Source organism: Gossypium hirsutum, chromosome D12 (genome assembly GCF_007990345.1).
Source record: "Gossypium hirsutum isolate 1008001.06 chromosome D12, Gossypium_hirsutum_v2.1, whole genome shotgun sequence".
Lineage (NCBI taxonomy): Eukaryota > Viridiplantae > Streptophyta > Magnoliopsida > Malvales > Malvaceae > Gossypium > Gossypium hirsutum.
Window position 1 is genome coordinate 3,695,508 of NC_053448.1, and position 21,283 is coordinate 3,716,790.

General features: G+C 34.7%; 1 protein-coding gene and 2 pseudogenes across 1 annotated transcript; 2 read left to right on the forward strand and 1 right to left on the reverse strand.

The window, feature by feature from the left end:
• Window positions 1-13,753: 13,753 nt before the first annotated feature.
• On the forward strand, window positions 13,754-16,605 carry LOC107953432 (BTB/POZ domain-containing protein At1g63850-like; annotated as a pseudogene).
• Window positions 16,606-16,792: 187 nt separating this feature from the next.
• On the reverse strand, window positions 16,793-18,058 carry LOC107953434 (protein NONRESPONDING TO OXYLIPINS 2, mitochondrial). Its single transcript, XM_016888742.2, has 3 exons — window positions 17,817-18,058; window positions 17,630-17,748; window positions 16,793-17,156 (listed from the first exon to the last, which is right to left on the reverse strand). The coding sequence occupies exons 1-3, from the start codon at window positions 17,939-17,941 to the stop codon at window positions 17,137-17,139; spliced, it is 264 nt and encodes an 87-aa protein (XP_016744231.1). The 5' UTR covers window positions 17,942-18,058; the 3' UTR covers window positions 16,793-17,136.
• A 208-nt stretch (window positions 18,059-18,266) lies between these two features.
• Window positions 18,267-20,823, forward strand: LOC107955939 (NADH dehydrogenase [ubiquinone] iron-sulfur protein 8-A, mitochondrial-like; annotated as a pseudogene).
• Window positions 20,824-21,283: the final 460 nt, after the last annotated feature.

Consider the following 21,283-nt stretch of genomic DNA (forward strand, 5'->3'; position numbering starts at 1 on the left):
AAAATGTCAGAAAAAGGTCCTTCCACAACCCACCACCTGCCACGAGAAAAGCCTTGGGTGCTCCATGTTGATGGTTCTGCAGGAAAATGAGGTTTCGAGGTCGAGTCTTATCGATTGGTCTTGAAGGAGAAGAATGGTAGTATAGTTTATCTTTTGTCTAGTTCACCATTAACAACATTGTTGAGTATAAGGCTCTAGTAGTGGAATTAGAGATGGCCTAGAAACTGAGCATCCAAATTCTTTAGGTTCATATAGACTCCTAGCTAGTTGTGAAGCAAATCTAAGGAGAGTATGAAGTCAAAGAGCCAACACTGGCCAAATACTACTCTCTAACCATTAATTTGTTGAAAAAGCTCCCTGAGGTCCAAGTGAATAAAATCCCTAAGATAGAAAATGTCAGAGCCAATGCCCTATCCAAACTAGTAGTTACTATCAACATTACGGAGAAGGGAAAGATCTTGTTGGAACATAAAAAACATCTAAGTTATGAGGCAACAAGACAAGTTCTTGCCCTCGACTCAGAAGATACTTGGATCACATCCATTCAGAATTTCTTAACGGGAGAAAAGACACTTGAGGACCAAAAAGAATATCTGAAGATGGCATGGATAGCTTCCCCCTATACCTTGACTAAAGAGGTTCTATACAAGAAAGGTTTCCTACAACTAGACCTGTTTATGGGTCGGGCTATTCGTCCAGACCCGAAGGCTTGCCCAAAATTTGGGAGGGTTTAGGCAAAAATATTAGGCCAGTTTAAAATATGGGTTAAGCTCGGATTTGAACCTTCAAGGGCCAAGCCTAGCTTGACCTGATCTATTTTTTATTTTATAATACTTTTTATTATGTTATTTTTATATATATTATGTAATTTATAACACATTAAAAAAATAAACCTATACTAAATATATAATACTACTCCAATATAAACATTAAAATAATGTTCAGATAACTATATAAAAGATTTCAATAAATAAAAAATGTATAGAATTATTAAATATTAAAACAAAATAAAATAAATATTTTTTAAAAAAATTTTAAAAAATATGGGCAGACCTAAAATGGGCTTGGGTTAATCTTTTGCACATATGGTCGGGTTTAGATAAGCATAAAGTATGTTAATATCATACTTAGACCTGACTCAAACTCAGTCCATGAACACCTCTACCTACAACCACTTCTCCAGCCTCCATAGCAACCGCCACCCTCTCTTCTTTGCCCTCTTGTTGTATCAACACGTACTAATTTGATATGCAAAGTTTAGGGTATTTTTAAAAAAAAATTATAAAGTAACTGTAAGAAATTTTAATGGAACTCGAAAACTAATCTGATTCTGGGTTCAGAAAACAAATAATAATAGCTTAATTAAATTTTATATACAGTCTAGGTGATGTTTTATGTTTCATAGGATTGACTTGGAATATGAACTAAGGGAGGACAGTAATTATTCCGTGGGTGTTGGGCTATGGGGAAACACAACGGTGCCCCACGCTTGTGCGAGTGCAGTGTGCTTTGTTAAGTGTTCATTCGGTAATCCTCAAATGGGTGTGTGGTGTGGTCCTACTCCCGCGCTTCGCTTCTACACTTTGCCTGTCTGTTTACTTACGTTTCAATCCAATAAATCAATTTTAAACATAGGTCCACCCTCAACAATTTCCCATCATTCCCCCCTTTGATTCCAATCTGCAAAACTTTTGCAAACCTTATCGTTTTCAGAAACCACTAGAGCAATTATTTTATACAATCAAATAATTTTAACCTTTTAAAAATCAAATTTAAAGGATAACTTAATAATTATATATGAATTTTTATTTTAATAGACTTCGAGAATTTTTATTTGATATCAATGTATATAAAATATTAATTTTGATTTAGTGTTTGCTAATCATTAATATCGGCACCATTTTATATTTACTTATTGTCTACACGAATAACTATATTTACTCAACATAAAAATAATTAGAATTATTTTTTTATACAATTGAATTAGAATCATTGTTTTCATAATTGGACCAAAGTTGGGCTAAGAACCGATCGAGCTATTTTTCAAAATAAAAGGTTAAATTATTGACCCGCAAATCGATTATTTATTTTTGAATATATATTTTTTAATTTTTTATTCTTTATTTAATTGAATTAAACAAATCGACTAAATCAAGTATCAATAGTCTAACTTATTCGAACACAAACCTTCATTAGATTTTGTCATCTGTAGAACAAATTTTTGTTGAATGTAAAATGCTACATTAGAAGGTATCATAGAACCATAAGACTAATTTAAATTGAATTATTATGACTTTATGATGCATCTTTATTTTTATTTTTGAAACTAAGATTAAGTACTTCATTAATTCTAATGATTATTTAATTTGTAATTGAATCATTAATTCTACACATTTGTTAAATAATAATAATAATAATAATAATAATGGAATTTGATTTGAATTGTGCCAAAATTGAATTGGACGGGGAGAGGCGGATGTGTATGCATGAAATTCTGTGAATTCCTATTGTAAGGCCTAGACCCAGAGATGCATTATTATGGGGTCATTCACCCAGTGGCGCCTATATCACTATATCGGGTTATTGTTGAATAGCTTTTACACCGATATCCAATGATTCTAGGTGTCGATCTCGTAATACTTGTTTTAGCTGGCACTAATGATGGTTTGTTGAGTTTTGATGCAGGCAATTGCATAGATGGTTCAGGTTTACTGTGTAGCAAGAGGCAAATCTAAGGGGAGCCCCTCCCCAAATGAATTTTTTTTATATATTTTAACACCTTAAGTTAATATATAGTAAAATTGTACTTTTAACTTTCAAAAAAAAATTATGTTCAATCCTATAAAAATAATAAAATCATAAAGTAATATATGATAAACTCTTAAAAATTTATAATGAACTTAAATTTTTTTTTTGGATTCACCCCAATATGTGGCTAGTACTTGACAAGGAAAATTTCACAACCTTGATTGTCTTCTTATGGCATTTATGGAGACATCACTTTGGAATATTCGCAAGGCTTTCAACATGAAATTTTGATGCACAACTTGTTGAAAAGGCCTTTATTGCCAAGAAGTCGAGGAGAAATACACTGGCAGCCCCCGGTGGGTTCAACAATGAAGGTTAATATAGATGCGGCCTATGACACATCGAGCAAATGAGTGAGCTTGGAGGCTATAATGTGCAACCTTGATGGCCGGGTGGATCATGTGACGCGTGGTCGTAGCCTACAGTGCCATTTATACTATGTGGCAATCTAGATTTTATTGCCAAGCTCCACACCAAGAGGGACAGTGCAATGCGTTGGTTTGGAAACTGGATCCCTAGTGTCTACCCTTGCTCTATGACTGTATTGCTTAATTTCTCTTTAAACACTTCTATTACAAAAAGAAATGTATTTATAATTGACCACATATTTACCATAAGAAAAAATCTATAACTCTTAATATTAATGGATGATCATAATTGTATGCTAATATGCTAATTTAATGATATGTATAAATTTTGCGTAATTACTATTGGAAGTGGAATAATAAAGATAAAGTAAGAGATGGACAAGAATTTCCCTTTCAAAGAAAGGAGATAATTTACGTTCTCAATGTACGAAAAAAAGTTTGTCATGTATTTATCGTGTATCTGAATATTTTATTATTCAATTAATTCCTTAAGAAAAAGGAAATATATATCTCGTAGATAATATAACAACAAATATTATCCTTAAGGATAAAAGATAAATTTCTTGTTTAGTAATGAAACAAACAAATCTTTAGTGGTAGCTCTAGAAGAGCTAATATATTGTTACCTTATGTTCAATGTGGCAATGGAATATGTTAATATTTTGTAATACAATGGTTCAACAGAGCTAATACATTGCTATCAGAGAAACAAAGTCATGGTTAATGCATTATGTTCTAGCCAGTCTCAAAGAAAATATTATTATTTTTTAAATATTTGTTGTAACGGATATCATATTGAGATTGTGGACTATGAGACAATTAATTTTTATATATTATGTTAGAGTTGTGTGACCCAAATTCTAAGAGATTGCTTTGCTTGCAAGTCAAGTTAAACAAAATATATTTTCTTTCTAGAAGATTTAATATTTATGAGTAGAATATATTTAGCATTTATTAGCATAATATATTTGACTTTGATTAGAATTAGGTTTTTTCAACCTATAAATAGATGTAGTCAAAACTCCTTTTGTAATCATTCAAATTTGACATAGTGAATTTTCTTCTCCCATGCCCGTGGTTTTTTTCCCGAAAGGGTTTCCACGTAAAAATCTGTGTGTTCTTTATTTTTATTTCTCTTTTCTTTGCGATATATTATCATTACCGACGTTCTATTTTCACAAATTGGTATCTGAGCTTCTAGGTTGTTCATCTCAATCACGGTAATGGCGTCTTTGAAGTATGAAATTTCGCTGTTGGATCGCAACACCAGATTTGCGTTGTGGCAGATTAAGATGCAAGTATTTCTTGTGCAGATGGATCTAGAGGATGCCCTGCTAATGATAGATAAGATGTCTTCGACATTAACAGATGAAGAGAAGAAGCGTAAGGATCGAAAGGCGTTAACACAATTACATCTGTATTTGTCTAACGAAATTTTGTAGGATATGATGAAGGAGAAGACCGCCGCTGCATTATGGAAGAGGCTAGAACAAATATGTATGTCGAAAACTCTAACCAGCAAGTTGCATATGAAGCAGCGTCTTTATGCTCATCATTTGGAGGAAGGTGCGTCTGTGCACAAACATTTAACAGTTTTTAAAGAAATTCTCTCAAACTTGGAGGCCATAGAGGTTTAGTATGATAAGGAAGATCTAGGGTTGATTCTACTTTTTCTATTGCCCTTGTCTTATTCAACCTTTAGAGACACGATTCTATATAGCCGCGAGTCTCTCACAATTAATGAGGTTTATGATTCTTTGACCTCGTATGATAAGATGAAGCAACTTATGGTTAAACTGACTCTAAGAGAGAGAGAGTCTCATTGTTTGTGGGAGACAAGAACAGAATGTTGATGATGATTGTGGAAGGATACAGGAATGGAATCCTCGCGGTAAATCTAAGGGGAGATCGAAGTCTTCAAACAGAGGTAAAACTTGTAACTTTTACCAGAAGATATGGCACATTAAATCTGAATGTTATAAGCTACATAACAAGATAAAAAGGGAGGCTGTGAATCAAAAGGGAAAACAACAAGAAAATTTTGGTGAAGCTGATGTTGTAGAAGACTAAAATGATGGTGAACTTCTAGTCACTTCTGTCAATAATTCTAAAGTGAGCGAGGAGTGGATCCTTGATTCGGGCTGCACCTTTCACATGATTCCTAATCGGGATTGGTTTAAAACTTACGAAATAGTGTCTGAAGGTGTTGTTTTGATAGGAAATAATGCTTCGTGTAAAATTGTAAGTGTTGGAACGATTAAAGTTAAGATGTTTGACGGAGTTGTCAGAACACCTAGTGACGTACGACATGTTCCAGAATTGAAGAGAAATTTACTTTCGTTGAGTACTCTTGATTCAAAAGGGTATAGATACACAGTTGAAAGTGGTGTTTTGAAGATTTTCAAAGGTTCCCTAGTTGTGATGAAAGGGTAGAGAAAGATTGCCAAATTATATGTTTTGCAAGGTTCTACTGTTACTAGAGGTGTTCATGGGCCGGGCCGGGCCGGGGCCGAGCCCGAACCCGGCCCAGAAAAAAATTTCGGCCCGGCCCGAAATATGGGCCTAGAATTTTACCCATGCCCGGCCTGGGAAAAAATTCATAAGCCCGGGCCCGGCCCGTTTTTTAAATAAATACCAAAAATTTATTTTAAAAATTAAAACAAAAATAAAAAAATTATTTTAAAAATATTTTAAAATTAAAAAAAAAAATTTAAAGTATTTTAAAAATATTTTTAAAATTTAAAAAATTTTAAAAAAGTATTTTAAAAGTATTTTAAAATTTAAAAAATAAAAAAATTATTGTATTCGGGTCGGGCCGGGCCCGGGCCAAAAAGGTGGTGCCCGAGGCCCGGCCCGTTTTTTAATCGGGCCTCATTTTTTTGCCCAAGCCCATATTTCGGGCCTATATTTTTACCCAAACCCTCCCATATTTCGGGCGGGCCATCGGGCCGGGCCGCCCGGCCCATGAGCACCTCTAACTGTTACTGGTGATGCAGCTGTTGCTTTCTCTTCCTTGTTAAATGATGATATTACTAAACTTTGGCATATGCGCCTAGGACATATGAGTGAGAATGACATGGTAGAATTGAGCAAAAGAGAACTTTTTGATGGGCAAGGAATTTGTAAACTAAAGTTCTGTGAGCACTGCGTTTTTAGGAAGTAAAAGAGAGTTCGATTCACTAGAGGAATCCATAACACGAAGGGAACGTTAGAGTATATTCATTCTGATCTGTGGGGGCCATCTAGAATGCCTTTGAGAGGTGGAGATAATTATATGCTAACTTTTATTGATGATTTTTCCAGAAAAGTTTGGACGTTCTTCTTGAAGCAGAAAAGTGATATGTTTTTTGCATTTAAGTCTTAGAAAACTATGATTGAAAAATAGACGGGAAAATAAATAAAATACCTTCTCATAGACAATGGCTTAGAGTTCTGTTCTAATGAGTTTAAAAAACTGTACAAGTTAGAAGGGATCGTGAGACACATGATAGTTCGTCATACTCCATAGCAAAACGGCGTTGCAGAACAAATGAACAGAATGATCATGGAGAAGGTTCGATGTATGTTGTCAAATGCCAACTTACCAAAGTCGTTTTGGGCCGAAGCGCCTGTACTGCATTTTTTTGATCAACCGATCTCCATCTATTGCGATTGAGAAAAAGACTCCACAAAAGGTATAGTCTGGTAATCTTGCTAATTATTCTGATTTAAAGATCTTTGGGTATCTTGCGTATGCTCATGTTGATAATGGAAAATTGGAACCGAGATCCATCAAATGTGTTTTTCTTGGTTATAAAGCTGGTGTAAAAGGGTATAAGTTATGGTGTCCTAAAAATAGAAAAGTTGTAATTATTAGAGATGTTTTTTATGAAACTGCTATGCTACCTAACTTATCTCTTAAAGACTCTTCCAATAAAGAAAATCAAAAGTAGCTGGAGCATCAGATTAATCCAGAATCTACAACAGAGTCGACTCCTCAAGCCAGTACAAAAATTCAGAATAAAGTTTTTTCTTTACCACCATACTCTATCGCCAAAACAGAATTAGAAGAGAAATTAAACCTTCAAAGAAGTATGCCAAGGTTGATCTAGTTGTTTATGCTTTAAATGTGGTTGAAGATATACATGCAAACCAAGAGCCATCTAATTATTCTAAGGCGGTTAGCTGTGAAGACTCAGAAAAGTGGATGTTTGCTATGCAAGAGGACATCGAATCACTCCACAAAAACAAAACATGGGATATTGTGAAACTTCCTAAAGGTAAAAAGGTTGTTCGTTGTAAATGGGTGTTTAAAAAGAAAGAAGTGACTCCAAGAGTTGAAAACCCCAGATATAAAGCAAGGCTTGTTGTAAAGGGTTACAGTCAAATTCCAGAGTGGACTACACAGATGTGTTCTCCCCAGTTGTGAAGCATAGTTCGATTCAAGCTTTGCTTGGTATTGTGGTCATGCATGATTTAGAGATTGAGCAGTTAGATGTAAAAACTTTATTTTTACATGGAGAACTTGAGAAGGATATTTACATGCAACAACCAGAGGGTTTTACAGTTTCAGAAAAAGAGGACTATGTTTGCTTGCTGAAAAAGTCCCTTTACGGTTTGAAACAGTCATCAAGACAGTGGTACAAGAGGTTTGATTCCTTGATGACTTCTCATGATTTTAAAAGAATTAGTTCTGACAGTTGTGTTTACTTTAAGAAAAACAATGATGGTTCTTTTGTGTATCTACTCATTTATGTTGATGACATGTTGATAGCAGCAAAAGATAAATGAGAGATAAGAAAGGTCAAAGCCTAACTAAGTGAAAATTTTGAGATGAAAGATTTGAGACCAGCAAAGAAGATACTTGGTATGGAGATTTTTAGAGATAGAAAAGCAAGTAAATTGTACCTAAGTCAGAAGGGGTACATTGAGAAAGTTCTTTGCAGGTTCAATATGCAGAGTGCTAAGCCTGTTAGTACTACTTTAGCAGCCCATTTCAGACTTTTATCGGCTTTGTGTCTACAATCAGATGATGAGATTGAGTACATGTCACATGTTCTATACTCTAGTGCAGTGGGATCTCTCATGTATGCTATGGTTTGTTCACGTCCAGATTTATCATATTTAGTTAGTGCAGTTAGCAGATACATGGTGAATCCTGGTAAAGAACATTGGAAAGTAGTTCAGTGGATTTTAAGATACTTACAAGGTACTACTGATGTTTTCTTACAATTTGGAACAACTAGAAATTGAATCATTGGGTATGTTGATGCTAATTTTGCAGGAGACCTTGATATAAGAAGATCTCTCACAGGTTATGTCTTTACAATCTGAGGTTGTGCAATCAGTAAGAAAGTCACTTTACAAACTACAGTTGCTTTGTCTATTATTGAAGCTGAGTACATGGCAATTACTGAGGCTTGTAAAAAAATTATTTGGTTGAAGGAACTCTTTAGTGAACTCAATGAAGACCTTCAAATCAGTACAGTATTTTGTGACAGTCAGAGTACCATCTTCCTTACAAAAGATCAAATGTTTCATGAGAGAACAAAACACATTGATGTTCGGTATCATTTTGTTCGTGATGTGATTGCTAGCAGTGATATTGTTGTGAGCAAAATTAGTACTCAAGAAAATCCTATAGATATGATGACTAAGTCATTTCCTATAACCAAGTTTGAGCATTGCTTAGACTTGGTTGGTGTTCATTGTTGAAGTTAAACCCTTAAGGGGTTTTATGAAAGAGGTGAAAAACTTGTTCGTTGAGAACTCGTGTCAAGGTGAAGATTGTTAGAGTTGTGTGACCCAAATTCTAAAAGATTGCTTGCAAGTCAAGTTAAACAAAATATATCTTCTTTCTAGACGATTTAATATTTATGAGTATAATATATTTAGCATTTATTAGCATAATATATTTGACTTTGATTAGAATTAGGTTTTTTCAACCTATAAATAGATGTAGTCGAAACTCCTCTTGCAATCATTCGAATTTTACATAGTGAATTTTCTTCTCCTCTGCCAGTGGTTTTTTTCCCGAAAGGGTTTCCATGTAAAAAATCTGTGTGTTCTTTATTTTTGTTTCTCTTTTCTTTGCAATATATTGTCATTGCCGACGTTCTATTTTCACATATTAAATCTATTCTATTAGGTAAGAATTTTGTATTGAAAAGCTATTATATTTTCCTCTAGTTTTTACTATGCATATATTTGTATGGTTAAATCATACGCAATAGCAAACCAAAAGTTTACATTAATAGTGTTGAATCACATGCATAGTAAGTTTTATTAGTCCAGATATATTAATATAGTAAGTTTATTAAAGAACCCAAAGATTTTTCATTTTAAATAATTCTCAAGTGCTGCTTGTTCTTAAATAAGATGATTTATAAAACCTCACTAACAAAAGTTGTATTGAATCTCTTTCATTTTTAATGAATTGATTTTTAATGAAGTATGGTCTCATTTATCCAACAATAAGATGTTTTAATATAATTTTAGAAGATGGATCTACAAGATAACCTCATTTGAGTTATCGAATCGCAACCTGTTGTTTGTAAGATTACTTATTTAATGATTAGTTTTATAACAAAACTTTCAGATCATGCAAACGAAATAATTCTTGCATGTTTGTGAGTTTATTTCTTGGTCTTTCAATGATTATTGTATGTTAGATTTTCGTTGCGAGTAACTATCGCAAAAGCATGTTGTTTATGTGTATAAATTAGTTTAGCAGAATTAATGATTAAATGATTCTAGACTCTAGTTAGTAGCTAAAACATTACTTGTAAGAACAAAACTTTTTATATATGTATAATGATATGAGATTTTACATGTATCAACATTTGTACACGTCATGGTAATAAATTATAATACTCCCCATTATAATTGGTTTTTGTTAGGAGTTAAATACAATCTATTTTAGAATTTTTGAATGTTAAGCTGTGTCATATTTATGTCCATTTCATCCCTTTCATCTTTGCCCTTTAACATATGAGATTTTCCCACTTTTTTGCTTGGAATGATTGCCTTGTTTGTGATAATTCTCCACACTTCATAAACATTTGCTTAGATGAACAATTTCAACAATTTCATTGTTCTTCTCCAATAGGAATAATTTATTCCATTGAAGAGTGATGGCCTCACGATGGAATGACTTTAACTCATGCTATTGACCCCAACTTTAATGTCATTTTTCCTTATTCAAGAATGTAAGTTTTAATAATTTTTTCTCCCAATGGTGAAACCTTCAATGAAGATATTTCTCTAATACCAATTGTTAAGCTCAAGTAATTGAATAAACACCATGATGGGCTAGATGAGTGGATAATGTTTTTTCCCTTTATTTTACAAACATAAGAAGGTCCTAAGAATATCAACATAAAAAATTTATAGAGGTTTTGACCTCACTTGCCTATGTCCTCTCTCTTAGCCTTACTTGTCAAGGGGTTCTCAATTCACTATCTTGAACTACCTTTCAAAGAAAATATATATCCTTTACAACTTTATATTTTTACTTAGCTACTATTGAAGCCACTTTCACCTATCTTTTTAGGGCTAAGATATAACCGTTTTAACTTTCAAGGCCAAAATAGAAACCTCTCTTTTTATTGATGTGTTTTAATGTGTAAACAAGGAGGCACACTCTAAGGTAGGTGCTTACAAAGTTAGAGATTTCAAGAATACTAATAGAAACTTGTATAAAGATATTTAACTCAATACACTAAATATGTACAAAGAAAAAGATGAAAGAAATGAAACTTTTCTTGGATATTCTTGTAAAAGCTTTGTATTTTTGTTGGGATCCCTCTCTTTTACTTATTGAAGTGTATTTATATTAAAGAATTAATTTGTAGTTGTTTGGAGCTTTTGGGGATGAAATATGACTATAAAATAAAGTGAAAAACTAAGCAGAAAAAATATACTTGTTACTCGTAAAGGATCAATCCTCTACCCCTTAAAAAGTGCATTTGGCTACAAGTTTGGGGATCACTTGAAACAGATTTTGACTAACTCAAAAACATTAGAAACATATTCCACTATTTTAAACAAATGTTTTTGAGATTTTGAATCCCTGAAAATGTTTTAAGAGATTTTCAATAAGCTTTTAGAAAATAACTTAAGAATAATCTGTAATTCCATTCTTAAATATTATTATATCAGAACTAATAAAATTTTCCTTTTTAATATAACATTTTTAAAAAAAATTGCATTTTAAAATCTCCCCTAAATCATTTTCAAAATATGAATCTCTCTTTTAATAGTGGGAATCATTGTTTTCAAAACAGAACTAGACCAATCGGTTAGATCAAAAACTTAAAAAAAAGTTGGACCGAACTCGTGAACCGATTGAACTAGTTTTCTCTATTTTAACTTTTATTTTTTATTTTTTATGATCTTTTAATAATTTATTCAATTAAAATGAACAAATCGATCGGATTGGGAGTCAATGATTTGATCTATTCAATCACTGAACCGATTTTAAAAACTTTGGAAAAAAGTACATGTAAACATAAATTCATTTGAGAATAAACTTCAAGTTGTGATAGATTAACTTTATGTTGATGAATAGTTGGAATCATAATTGTAAAAAAAAATTCATGAGGATCTGCAATTGGTGGCAATAGAAATGGAGAATTTGACCACACTATAGGAGGAACTGTGCAGGCTATCTCCGAATTCCAAGGGCGCCTCCTGCCTACTAATAATTTTTAGAATTACGAAATAAGTTGGGGGAGTCAAACGACTTAAACCATCATACAAAGCAGGAAAACAAGCCAACCAACAAATTAGGATGTAATCGCCAAGTTGGCCTTAGATTTTTGTAAAACAATACTTGGTTTTTTTTTAAATGGACCCCAAAAAAATGATTATTTGCAAAAATATCTAGGTGCAAAATCTATCACGAAAATAATCTAGGTACAAAATTTGACCCCAAAAAATTATCTATTTACAAAAAATGATTTTTTAAAACAATACTTCTATTTTCTACGATGTATTTTAGTGTCGGCCATCTCACCGTCAGCACCACCTTCCATCATCCCCTAATCATTGCCTCATGATTGCCTGGTAAATAAAAAATATTTTTTTGTGCCGGCACCGTGTTCGCCGGCACCTATATGTATTTTTTTCAAATACACCTTAAAAATACTCGGATTTTAAAAAATAAAAAATATTATAATACGTGTTTGCGTTCGGGTTGCCAACATCGGTTCATATTTTTTTATATAAAAAGGTATGTCCGTGTTTTTTTGGTGCTAGCGTTCTCTTTGCCAGCACCGGTGTGGTTTTTGAATTTTTTTTTGCCGGCGTGCTCTGATTGTCGAGACCGGTAACTATTTCGTTCTTCTTCTTCAAGCCTTGGACAATATGACTCTTAAACCTTCAATTGCATTTTATTGGAATTGTTAATCTAATAATAAATGTAGTGTAACTCTCCATTTTCTTCTTGTCTATTTCTAGTCCAATTCTCATCTATTCCATCATTGATTTTCCTCTTCCTCTTCTTCTCTTCTTCCTTGATTGTTGGATTTTTTTTCACCTTCTTCTTATCTTATTCCCTTTGCCTACTATAATCAGTAAACTAAACTCAAAAGCATTTCTTTTTCTTCTCAAATATTTAGTGTTTTTTCTCTACTGATTTTGTATTATTTTTTTCAAATATGTCTTCTCATGCAACTGAAGGCTTTATTTTAAAAAATTTTGAACCAGTGTTGACAACCCGAACGTCATCAACTATTAAAACATTATTTTGTTTTTAAATATTTTTTAAAATATGAGTATTTTTAAAGTGCATTTGAAAAAAATACATACAAGTGCCGACAAACACAATGTCGGCACAAAAAATTATTTTTTATTCACCGGCAATCATGGGGCAATGATCAGGGGATGATGGAGGGTGATGCCAACGGTGAGATGATCGGCACCAAAATGCACTGTAGAAAACAAATCATTTTCGTGATAGATTTTGTACCTGGGTCATTTTCGTAAATAATCATTTTTTTAAAGTGAATTTTGAATAGAGGTGCTCATGGGTCAAGCCAGGTTGGGTTCGGGCCAAAATTTTAGACTCATTTACTAGGCGCGAGCTTGACCCGAAAAATAGACCTAAAATTTTACTCAAGTCTGGCCCGGATAAAAATGTTAAAACTTGAGCCCAACCCGACCCGTATTAATTTTTTAATATTATTTTATATATTTTTTTTAAAAATATAATACATCAAAAATACTAAAAACATTAAAATAAATGTTTCTCAACCAATTAAAAATAAATTTAAAAAACATATGTATACTTAAATAACATTAAGATAACTACAACTTAACAATCAAATACCTCTAAAATAGTAACAAAATTAACAATAAAATAAGATTTATACAATAATAATAAAATAATAGCATATAATAGTGAAATGATAGCAAAATAGTAGGAAAAAAAAAGAAAATAGCAAATAAAACAGTAAAAAAATTACAGTTCTTTACATATTTGGGCCGGGCTGAAAAAAAGTCGTGCTGATTAGCAGGTATAGCCACAATACTTAATTGTTTGTCGGTTAGTATATATTACCAAGGCAGAAACTAGAAAAACAAACCCACCTTCATCCAACTGGTTTCTGTTTAACCTGTCCTCCTAACGTAAATAAAACTCCCAATTCTCCCTCTTCTTCTATTCAAATCCTAGACATTGTATAAATATATTCATTCAAAAACCCTAAATCAAAATTAGTAATTCCTCTAGAAACTCCCAGATGATACCAAACAGCTCCCGAAAGCGCCAGCGCCCGCCTCACCACCACGCCTACGCTATCGTCGAAGCCTTCCCCCACAAGACCATCTCCGAATTCTCCCAAAAGCTCCCCCGAACCTCCTTCTCCTTCAACGATCCTTCAACCGCTGACGTCATCCTCCGCTTCTTCATCGACCGTTCCCCCTTTGATTCCTCCAACCCCTCCGATTCCGCTCGCCATTCCGACCTCCAGATCTATCTCCACTCCCGCGTCATCTTCCGCGCCAAATATTTCTCCGCTCTTTTATCTGATCGCTGGCAACACCAAGCAAACAACCACAATGCCGGCCATGATTCTAGAACCATTGCTAATTGTAATAATATGTTCCATTTGAATCTCGGCGTTCACGACGATCCGACCGTCCATTTAACTGTGCTTCAACTGCTTTACACCTACGATTTCCCAACCGTCATTGCCTCAGCTTCAACCGCACTCGAAATCCTCCCCGTCGCTCTGGAGTTACTCTTCGAAGATTGCGTCAAAGCATGCGTCAAATTCTTAGAAGCCGTGCCGTGGAGCGAGGAAGAGGAGAAGAGAGTTTTGAGCTCGATCCCTCTCTTGCGTGAAGAAGAATCCAAGGAACTCCTCGCCAGAGTTTCGCCGGGGGAAGATGATTTTTATGAGGAGATGTTGCATGGATTGATTGAAAAAGCGATGTATAGCCAGCCTAACATGGCGTTTGTTAAAGTCTTCGTGGCTAAGCTTCTGAGAGATTTTTCGTCGCGGGAATCAGCGAGGAGGGTTTTGGAGAGGGCGTTCGACGCGAATTTGAGGGTCGTGAAGGAGAGTTTGGAGCAGTATTCGAGCCCTGATTTTAGAGGGGATCATAACGAGACAGAGGCGATACAGAGGTTGCATTTGCATACGGCGATGACTAATGGGAGGCATTTGTTGTGGCTGGTTGACTTGAGAGGATGATTGAGTTGAAGGTTGCAGATTTGGCAGTGAAGCAATGGAGTGAGCAGGCAGCGTTTACGGTGGATTTGCAGAAAGCGTTTAGGGATGATGCTTGGAGGAATATTGTTCCAGGACTCCCTGCTGTCATGCTCCGCTGTACTTGTAAGCTTGCCAGTGCAGTTGCTGCTGGAACAATATTATCTTCCAGACAGGTATTGTTGTTGTTGCAATTTATTTGATTATACAAACCTGCTGGTGTTTATTTAACATTGCCTAATCAATAGATAAACGTGATGTTTTGTCGCTGTGTTCTGTAAGAGTTTGCTGGATAGAGTTCAGGTTAGGTCTGCTTGTTAGGTATGTAAATTGTTTGTTCTGGGAACTAATAGCCCAAAGGAATAAGTTGATTTCAATTTAAGGTTATGATGGGTAATTTGCAATGTTGAAGTAAGCTTATTAGTTTTATCGTCTAGGTGATCATGGAGTATGGATTGGCTATAATATGATATGTAAATGTGTTGTTAGTCAAATCTTATTTAAGCTTTGGTGTAAAAGTGATTCTGAAATATTATAAACCCCAAGAAATTTGGCTTCATCAGTCCGTTGCTGAAAGTTAATGTCTTCAGTTAACGCCCGAGTCTTTGATAGGGTAATTGTTTAATTGCAGGCCTTAATCACCCTTTTTGGGCACCTTTTAATACATTTATGGTTGAAATGTACTCCCTCATCCTAGTATTTTGTACATAATGGTCATATCAACTAGGACCTCTAAGATTTCATCTATCAGAATCATTCAATTTAATACTCTTAAGATCTAACAAGTGTAAAGGGAATACAAATATTTTTGGTTGTTAGAGTTCAAAATTATCTAAAACTAAGTTTGTCTTCTAGGCAAAAGTATGGTCTGAACATGTGTTGTCGCCATAATTGAATGATAAATTGCGGGGTACTTAAGGGTAGAGTTATATATATATTCTTACAAGAATAGAGGGTTAAGCCAATTCTTACCATCAGCTTTTTGCCCATTATGGATGGTGAAAATGAGCTGAGTCTTTGTAAACTTTCAGGTGAGAATGAAGCTTGTGAAAGATTGGCTTCCTGTTCTGATCTCATGCAAAGACAGTGTCTCACCTATGCTGCCCAGTCATAAAACACTGTACCTAGTATTGGAGGAGACATTCCTGAGAATTATCTCAACATTGCCAATGTCAGATGCACAAGTTCTGTTGCAACAATGTCTAAGCTTCTCAACCAGGAATGTTGAAGATTGCCCCCACTTGGTCACAGCTTTCAATACTTGGTTCCGCAGGGCAAGTCAACCTCCTCAAATGGAAAATCTTGGTTAAAAAGAATGGTATTTATCAATGGCGATGGCATTGGTTGTAGATACTGCTGCTTATAAAGGGTTTAGTTTTCTCTCAGACTTCTGTGCATATAGTAAACTGGTGAATAATGACGCGAACTGACTACTCTGTGCATAAAACTAGATATTCCCCAATGTGTTAACATATACAAAAAAAAAGAAAAAAGAAGAAGATAATTTAGCTTGAGGCTGCTATGCACCTCTTTTTCCTGGTCTTAAACGTGAAAGTTATTGTTGGCTGGAAAGGAGATAAGATTGTTAAAAATTTTCGGTTACTCGATGACTTATAACCATTCTATGTGTTCAAAGTGAGGTTATAGCTAACAATATTTGAATATTCCACCATGCAAATAGTGGTATGTATAAATTGACTTATCAATCAAAAGTTAAATGCAGGGCTTTATTGATATTTCTCACTGCTGTTCTTTTATTAGTCAAATTACTATCTTGAGTGGTTTGAACAAAAAAAATTACAATGTAAGTCAAAGTGATCTGAAATGAAAATTGATTCAGTAAATAAGAAAAGAAAGCTATGCTATTAGTACACGTGTGTGTGTGTGTGTGTTCATTGTTTTCATGGTTTTTCATGAATTAGGTGCACCTTAAAACATCATATTTTTCTTTTCATGTCCAAATATATATCAAATACATGAATACTTAAAAAAAAAGTTAAGAGCAAGAAAGCTTAGAAGTTCACTTTGTAAATAAAGTAATATGGATTTTGCTTTGGGCAGTGATTCCTCCAAAGCATATAAAAGGTCTAAATCAGATGCATCACAAATCAACAACAAAACCCCCAATATGCTGCAAAGGTAGCTAATCATTTGCTAAGACATTGGAGCTGAAGAAGTTTCAGTTGTCCAGAAATCCCTTGACAGAGCTTTCAAAAACAAAGACCCTATGCTCTTAATGTCCCAGCCCCACAAAGTATCCAGCTTTGTCACAAGGGTGTTGCAAGTCCTATTTCATGAATTAGAAAACCAAGTTAGAAGTAGAACAGCTATGTTTGTACATCAAACAACATGCTTTCATGGATAGTCAAGTTTTATTCCATGACCATTAGAACCCAACATTCTAACAATGCAGATCACACGGTTGTCTTCAAATACTTCAAGCTCACAATCCGAAGCCCATATTATTACTAGAAATTAGTACATATTTTTACATATATAATTCCTCAAAACAATTACAGCTAAGAGCATCGGAAGTCAATTTCTATATAAAGTTCTACTTTGGATTCTTGAATAACGTCAAAGGGAACGTAGGGAAGTGAAGGACAATTCATTCCTAAACTTGCAACAAAAACTATACGGCATTTGAAACTTATACCCAATTGTAGCATAAAAAAACTTGAACCAACAGAACAACTATAACGTTGATGAGACATTGATATATTAAACAATTGTTTCTTTTTAAAGGTAAAGAAGAAAAACCTTGAGAGAGGCAGCTCCAACAGGAGGAATCGACGGCTATGCTTGATTGCAGGCGAGCAGATGCAATGGCACTATGAAGTGGCATCATCGACTCTAATCCTCCCAACGCCGAAACAATCCTTTAAAAAAAAAAAAGAAGTCAAGAATTTGATAAAAAATTTAGATGGAAAAAACAAAAAGCAAGTACCTTGAGGCGCGAGGGAGGGATCTTGTTGAAGGATTTGGGATTAGGCTCTTTACAGTTAGGGTTTTAGACCGAGAAGCTAGGGTCCTCGAGCCAGCCCGCATTGCTGATCCGAAAAACGACGCCATTTCTCGCTGGTTTGGAAATTGGGTGGAGAGTTGAAACAGACACCGGGAGGCTGGCAGTGGTGTCTTCCTTAAACCCTAAAAATATGGGTTCAGAGATTTGAGATCCTGAGCTCCTTCGAAACGACGCCGTTAGGTTGAAATGTTCTTCGTGGGCCAGTGGGCCCTACTTTCTTTGAGCTGGACATTCATAAGTCCATACTAATGTAGCGCAGGATAAAACGACGCCGTAAAAAACTGAAAAGAGAAAATACCCGATTAATGAGGTGGGGAGGAGAAGCTTAGTTACAGTTCCGATCGAGATCAACGCCATCAACAATCAAAATCAATGGCTGCGATATTCGCTCGTAATTCTCTCAATGCTTTCCGAGCTCGACACCTCGTAAGAACTCACTTTCCTCTTCTCCTTTTGATCCATGCCTTAGATTTATATGATCATGGAATTGATTATTCATTAGAATTTGTTCATAGCCAGCGGGAATTAAAATGTTATTTTTCTGGCACCTGATAATGTACAGAAATGAAGTTGTGGAAAAAGGCGAGGCTCATATGTAGATTTAGGTTAGAGACTTTTCCTCTGTTGTATATAATTTTAAAATTTATTCTCTTTTGTTTTACTTCAATTTCCATAAATTAAGCTCTCGTTTTTTCCTGTTTTAATTGCTTTCTCCATCGGCTCAAAAGCTATTAAGTATTAACAGAACCTCACTGATTATTTGTCATCAACGTTGTTATGATTTTTCTGGGACTTGTATTTTTTCTTTTTGGATATTTTACTGATTCTTTTGGATTATGTATTTATAGGCTGTGTCGGGGCAAGCGTTGCAAGGTTTACAAAACTATGGTCTGCAACACAGTTCGCACTCCTATAGCACCAAGAAGGTCTTGCCTTACTCCCTCTTTGATCTTCCTTTTTTTTATAGCTATAGCTATTTTGAAATTGGAAAAGTATTAAGAATTCTATGGAATATGGATGGAAAGTGAAGATTATGAATTATTTTATGTTATTAATGGGGAGATATGTTTTGAGTTTTGGAAGAGCATGCAATGGGAATAAATGCCTTTCAGTTTTCCACCACGGTTCTCCATGGAAATCATAAGAAATGCTTTAACAATTTTCTTCCATGCATGACCATCAATCCTAGTGTTTGATGGGACTTCTATTTTTAAGGCTGTTCTTTTGCTTGATATAAGATGTCTTGGTTCATGTGTGTTTTCATGTGTATTAACTGCAGATGATTTAGAAAGAGAGCAGCTTGCAAAGGAGATTTCTAAGTCTGGAGTTCTGGTAATATAGTGTGCACTGAAATGTTTCTGTCTCTATTACTTGTTAGTAGTTCAATTTTATCTTTTTCAATTAATGTCTTTTTATATTCTTCTCAATGACAGTTTTTAAGCGAAGCATAAACACATTGCTTCTAACTGAAATGGTTAGGGGCCTCATGCTGACTCTCAAGTACTTCTTTGACAGAAAAGTTACAGTAAGTGTCCTCATGATTCTTTTCTTTGAGCTTGCATTGAACATATTATGATACAAACCTGTCTTTCTTGTACAGATTAACTATCCATTTGGGAAGGGTCCATTGAGCCCATGTTTTTGAGGGGAACATGCTCTCCGCCAATATCCAACTGGAGAGGAACGTTGCATTGCCTTTGTGAAGCTGTAAGTTCAACATTATCAGTTACCTATATTACTTTTATTTGGTGGGAATGGTACCACCATGCAGTGATACAATATGGAATGACTATTATCAACCTGGGAGAAAGTATCCCCTGCCCTCTGGTATGGACACCTGACTGGAGTGGGAGTCTGGGGGCTTTACGCCTTTTCGTTTTAGTCTGTATGTGGTCTTAGGCATACTCGCAATTAAATGGGTGTTATGGTCACTGAATTGGTTCACCTGGTAATATGCATAAAAAAAAGTTTACTATATTTGTTATGTGTATTATCTCTATTATACCCTCTAGTTATATAGAAAGGAAGATTAGTGTCTGTTATTGCTTCTCTTGAAGAGTAAGCAATCTGTGAGAAGTTGGACCCGTCAAACTGTTCTTGGGTTTGCTGATTAATTTTCACTAATCCTATCCATTATCAACTCCTGATTAAGCTTCTCTCACTGAATGTGGATTTACTGTTATGATGTTCTCATGTAGTGATAGTGGTTTATCAGATATGCCCAGCGCAAGCAATCACAATAGAGGCTGAGGAAAGGGAGGATGGAAGTCGTCGAACTACAAGGTTCAATCTCTCTTCTCTTTTTTTTCTTTTTCCCTTTTTTCCCCCTCTTTTCTTTTATGGTTGTCTTCTTTGTCTTACATTAGTTCAACTTTGCAGGTATGTATCTACTGTGGACTTTGCCAAGAGGCATGTCCTGTTGATGCAATTGTTGAAGGACCCAACTTTGAATTTGCCACCGAGACTCGTGAGGTTTGTTTTCCTCCAATAAATCAATCACAAATGTCCATTTTCACTTGTTGGTTTTGAGGTAAATTAGGTAATCTCAATGTTGCAGGAGCTGCTGTACGACAAAGAGAAGCTGCTTGAGAATGGTGACCGATGGGAAACTGAGATTGCAGAGAATATCAGATCTGAAAGCCTTAATCGCTGATGTTGTTCCTCTATTTTCCTTCTCACTGTCGCGGCAGCAGCTGCTTGCTTTTATAGTTGCTGAAAAAAAGAAAATGATATATGCTTGGTTTTGTTGCATATACAATTTGTATTTTGTCCATTGTGAGTTCGTGGATGAATTACTTTGTTTTTGCTACATATAAAGGCAATGATGGATAAAAGGATCCTATATTCAGGCAAAACGAGATATAGCAAGATTTTTGTTTTGTTCCTTTTAAGGAATGGATGGAATTTTAAATCAATATTTTATTATGCATATTGGACAGAATGGGCATGCAGTGAAACTTTTGTAGAATTTAAAGTTTGGTGCTATGATGATATATGATGATAATCTTCAATTTAATGGTACTGAATATTTTGGGTTTATTGATGTAGCAACAGGGAATGGTAAAGATGGGGAGTTCGAAGTAAAAGGTTTATATCTCTGATCAGATTTTCAATTTGTCAATGATGATAGTGTACTTTATTGCATAGATGGGTAAAGGATGAGTGGGGAGGGCAGTGTGAGGGCCATGTGCGGTGGTAGGGAGGAGGAGACGGCAAGAAAAAGGAATTTGTCTTGATAAGTTTCTAAGTGTTTTTTTATTTCTGGGAAACATGTGTCAACCAAGGTTCTATGGTCTAGTGGTAAGGATATTGGACTCTGAATACAGTAACCGAAGTTCAGATTTCTGTGACACCGAATTTTCTTTTTCTTTTTTTTTCTTTTTTCTTTT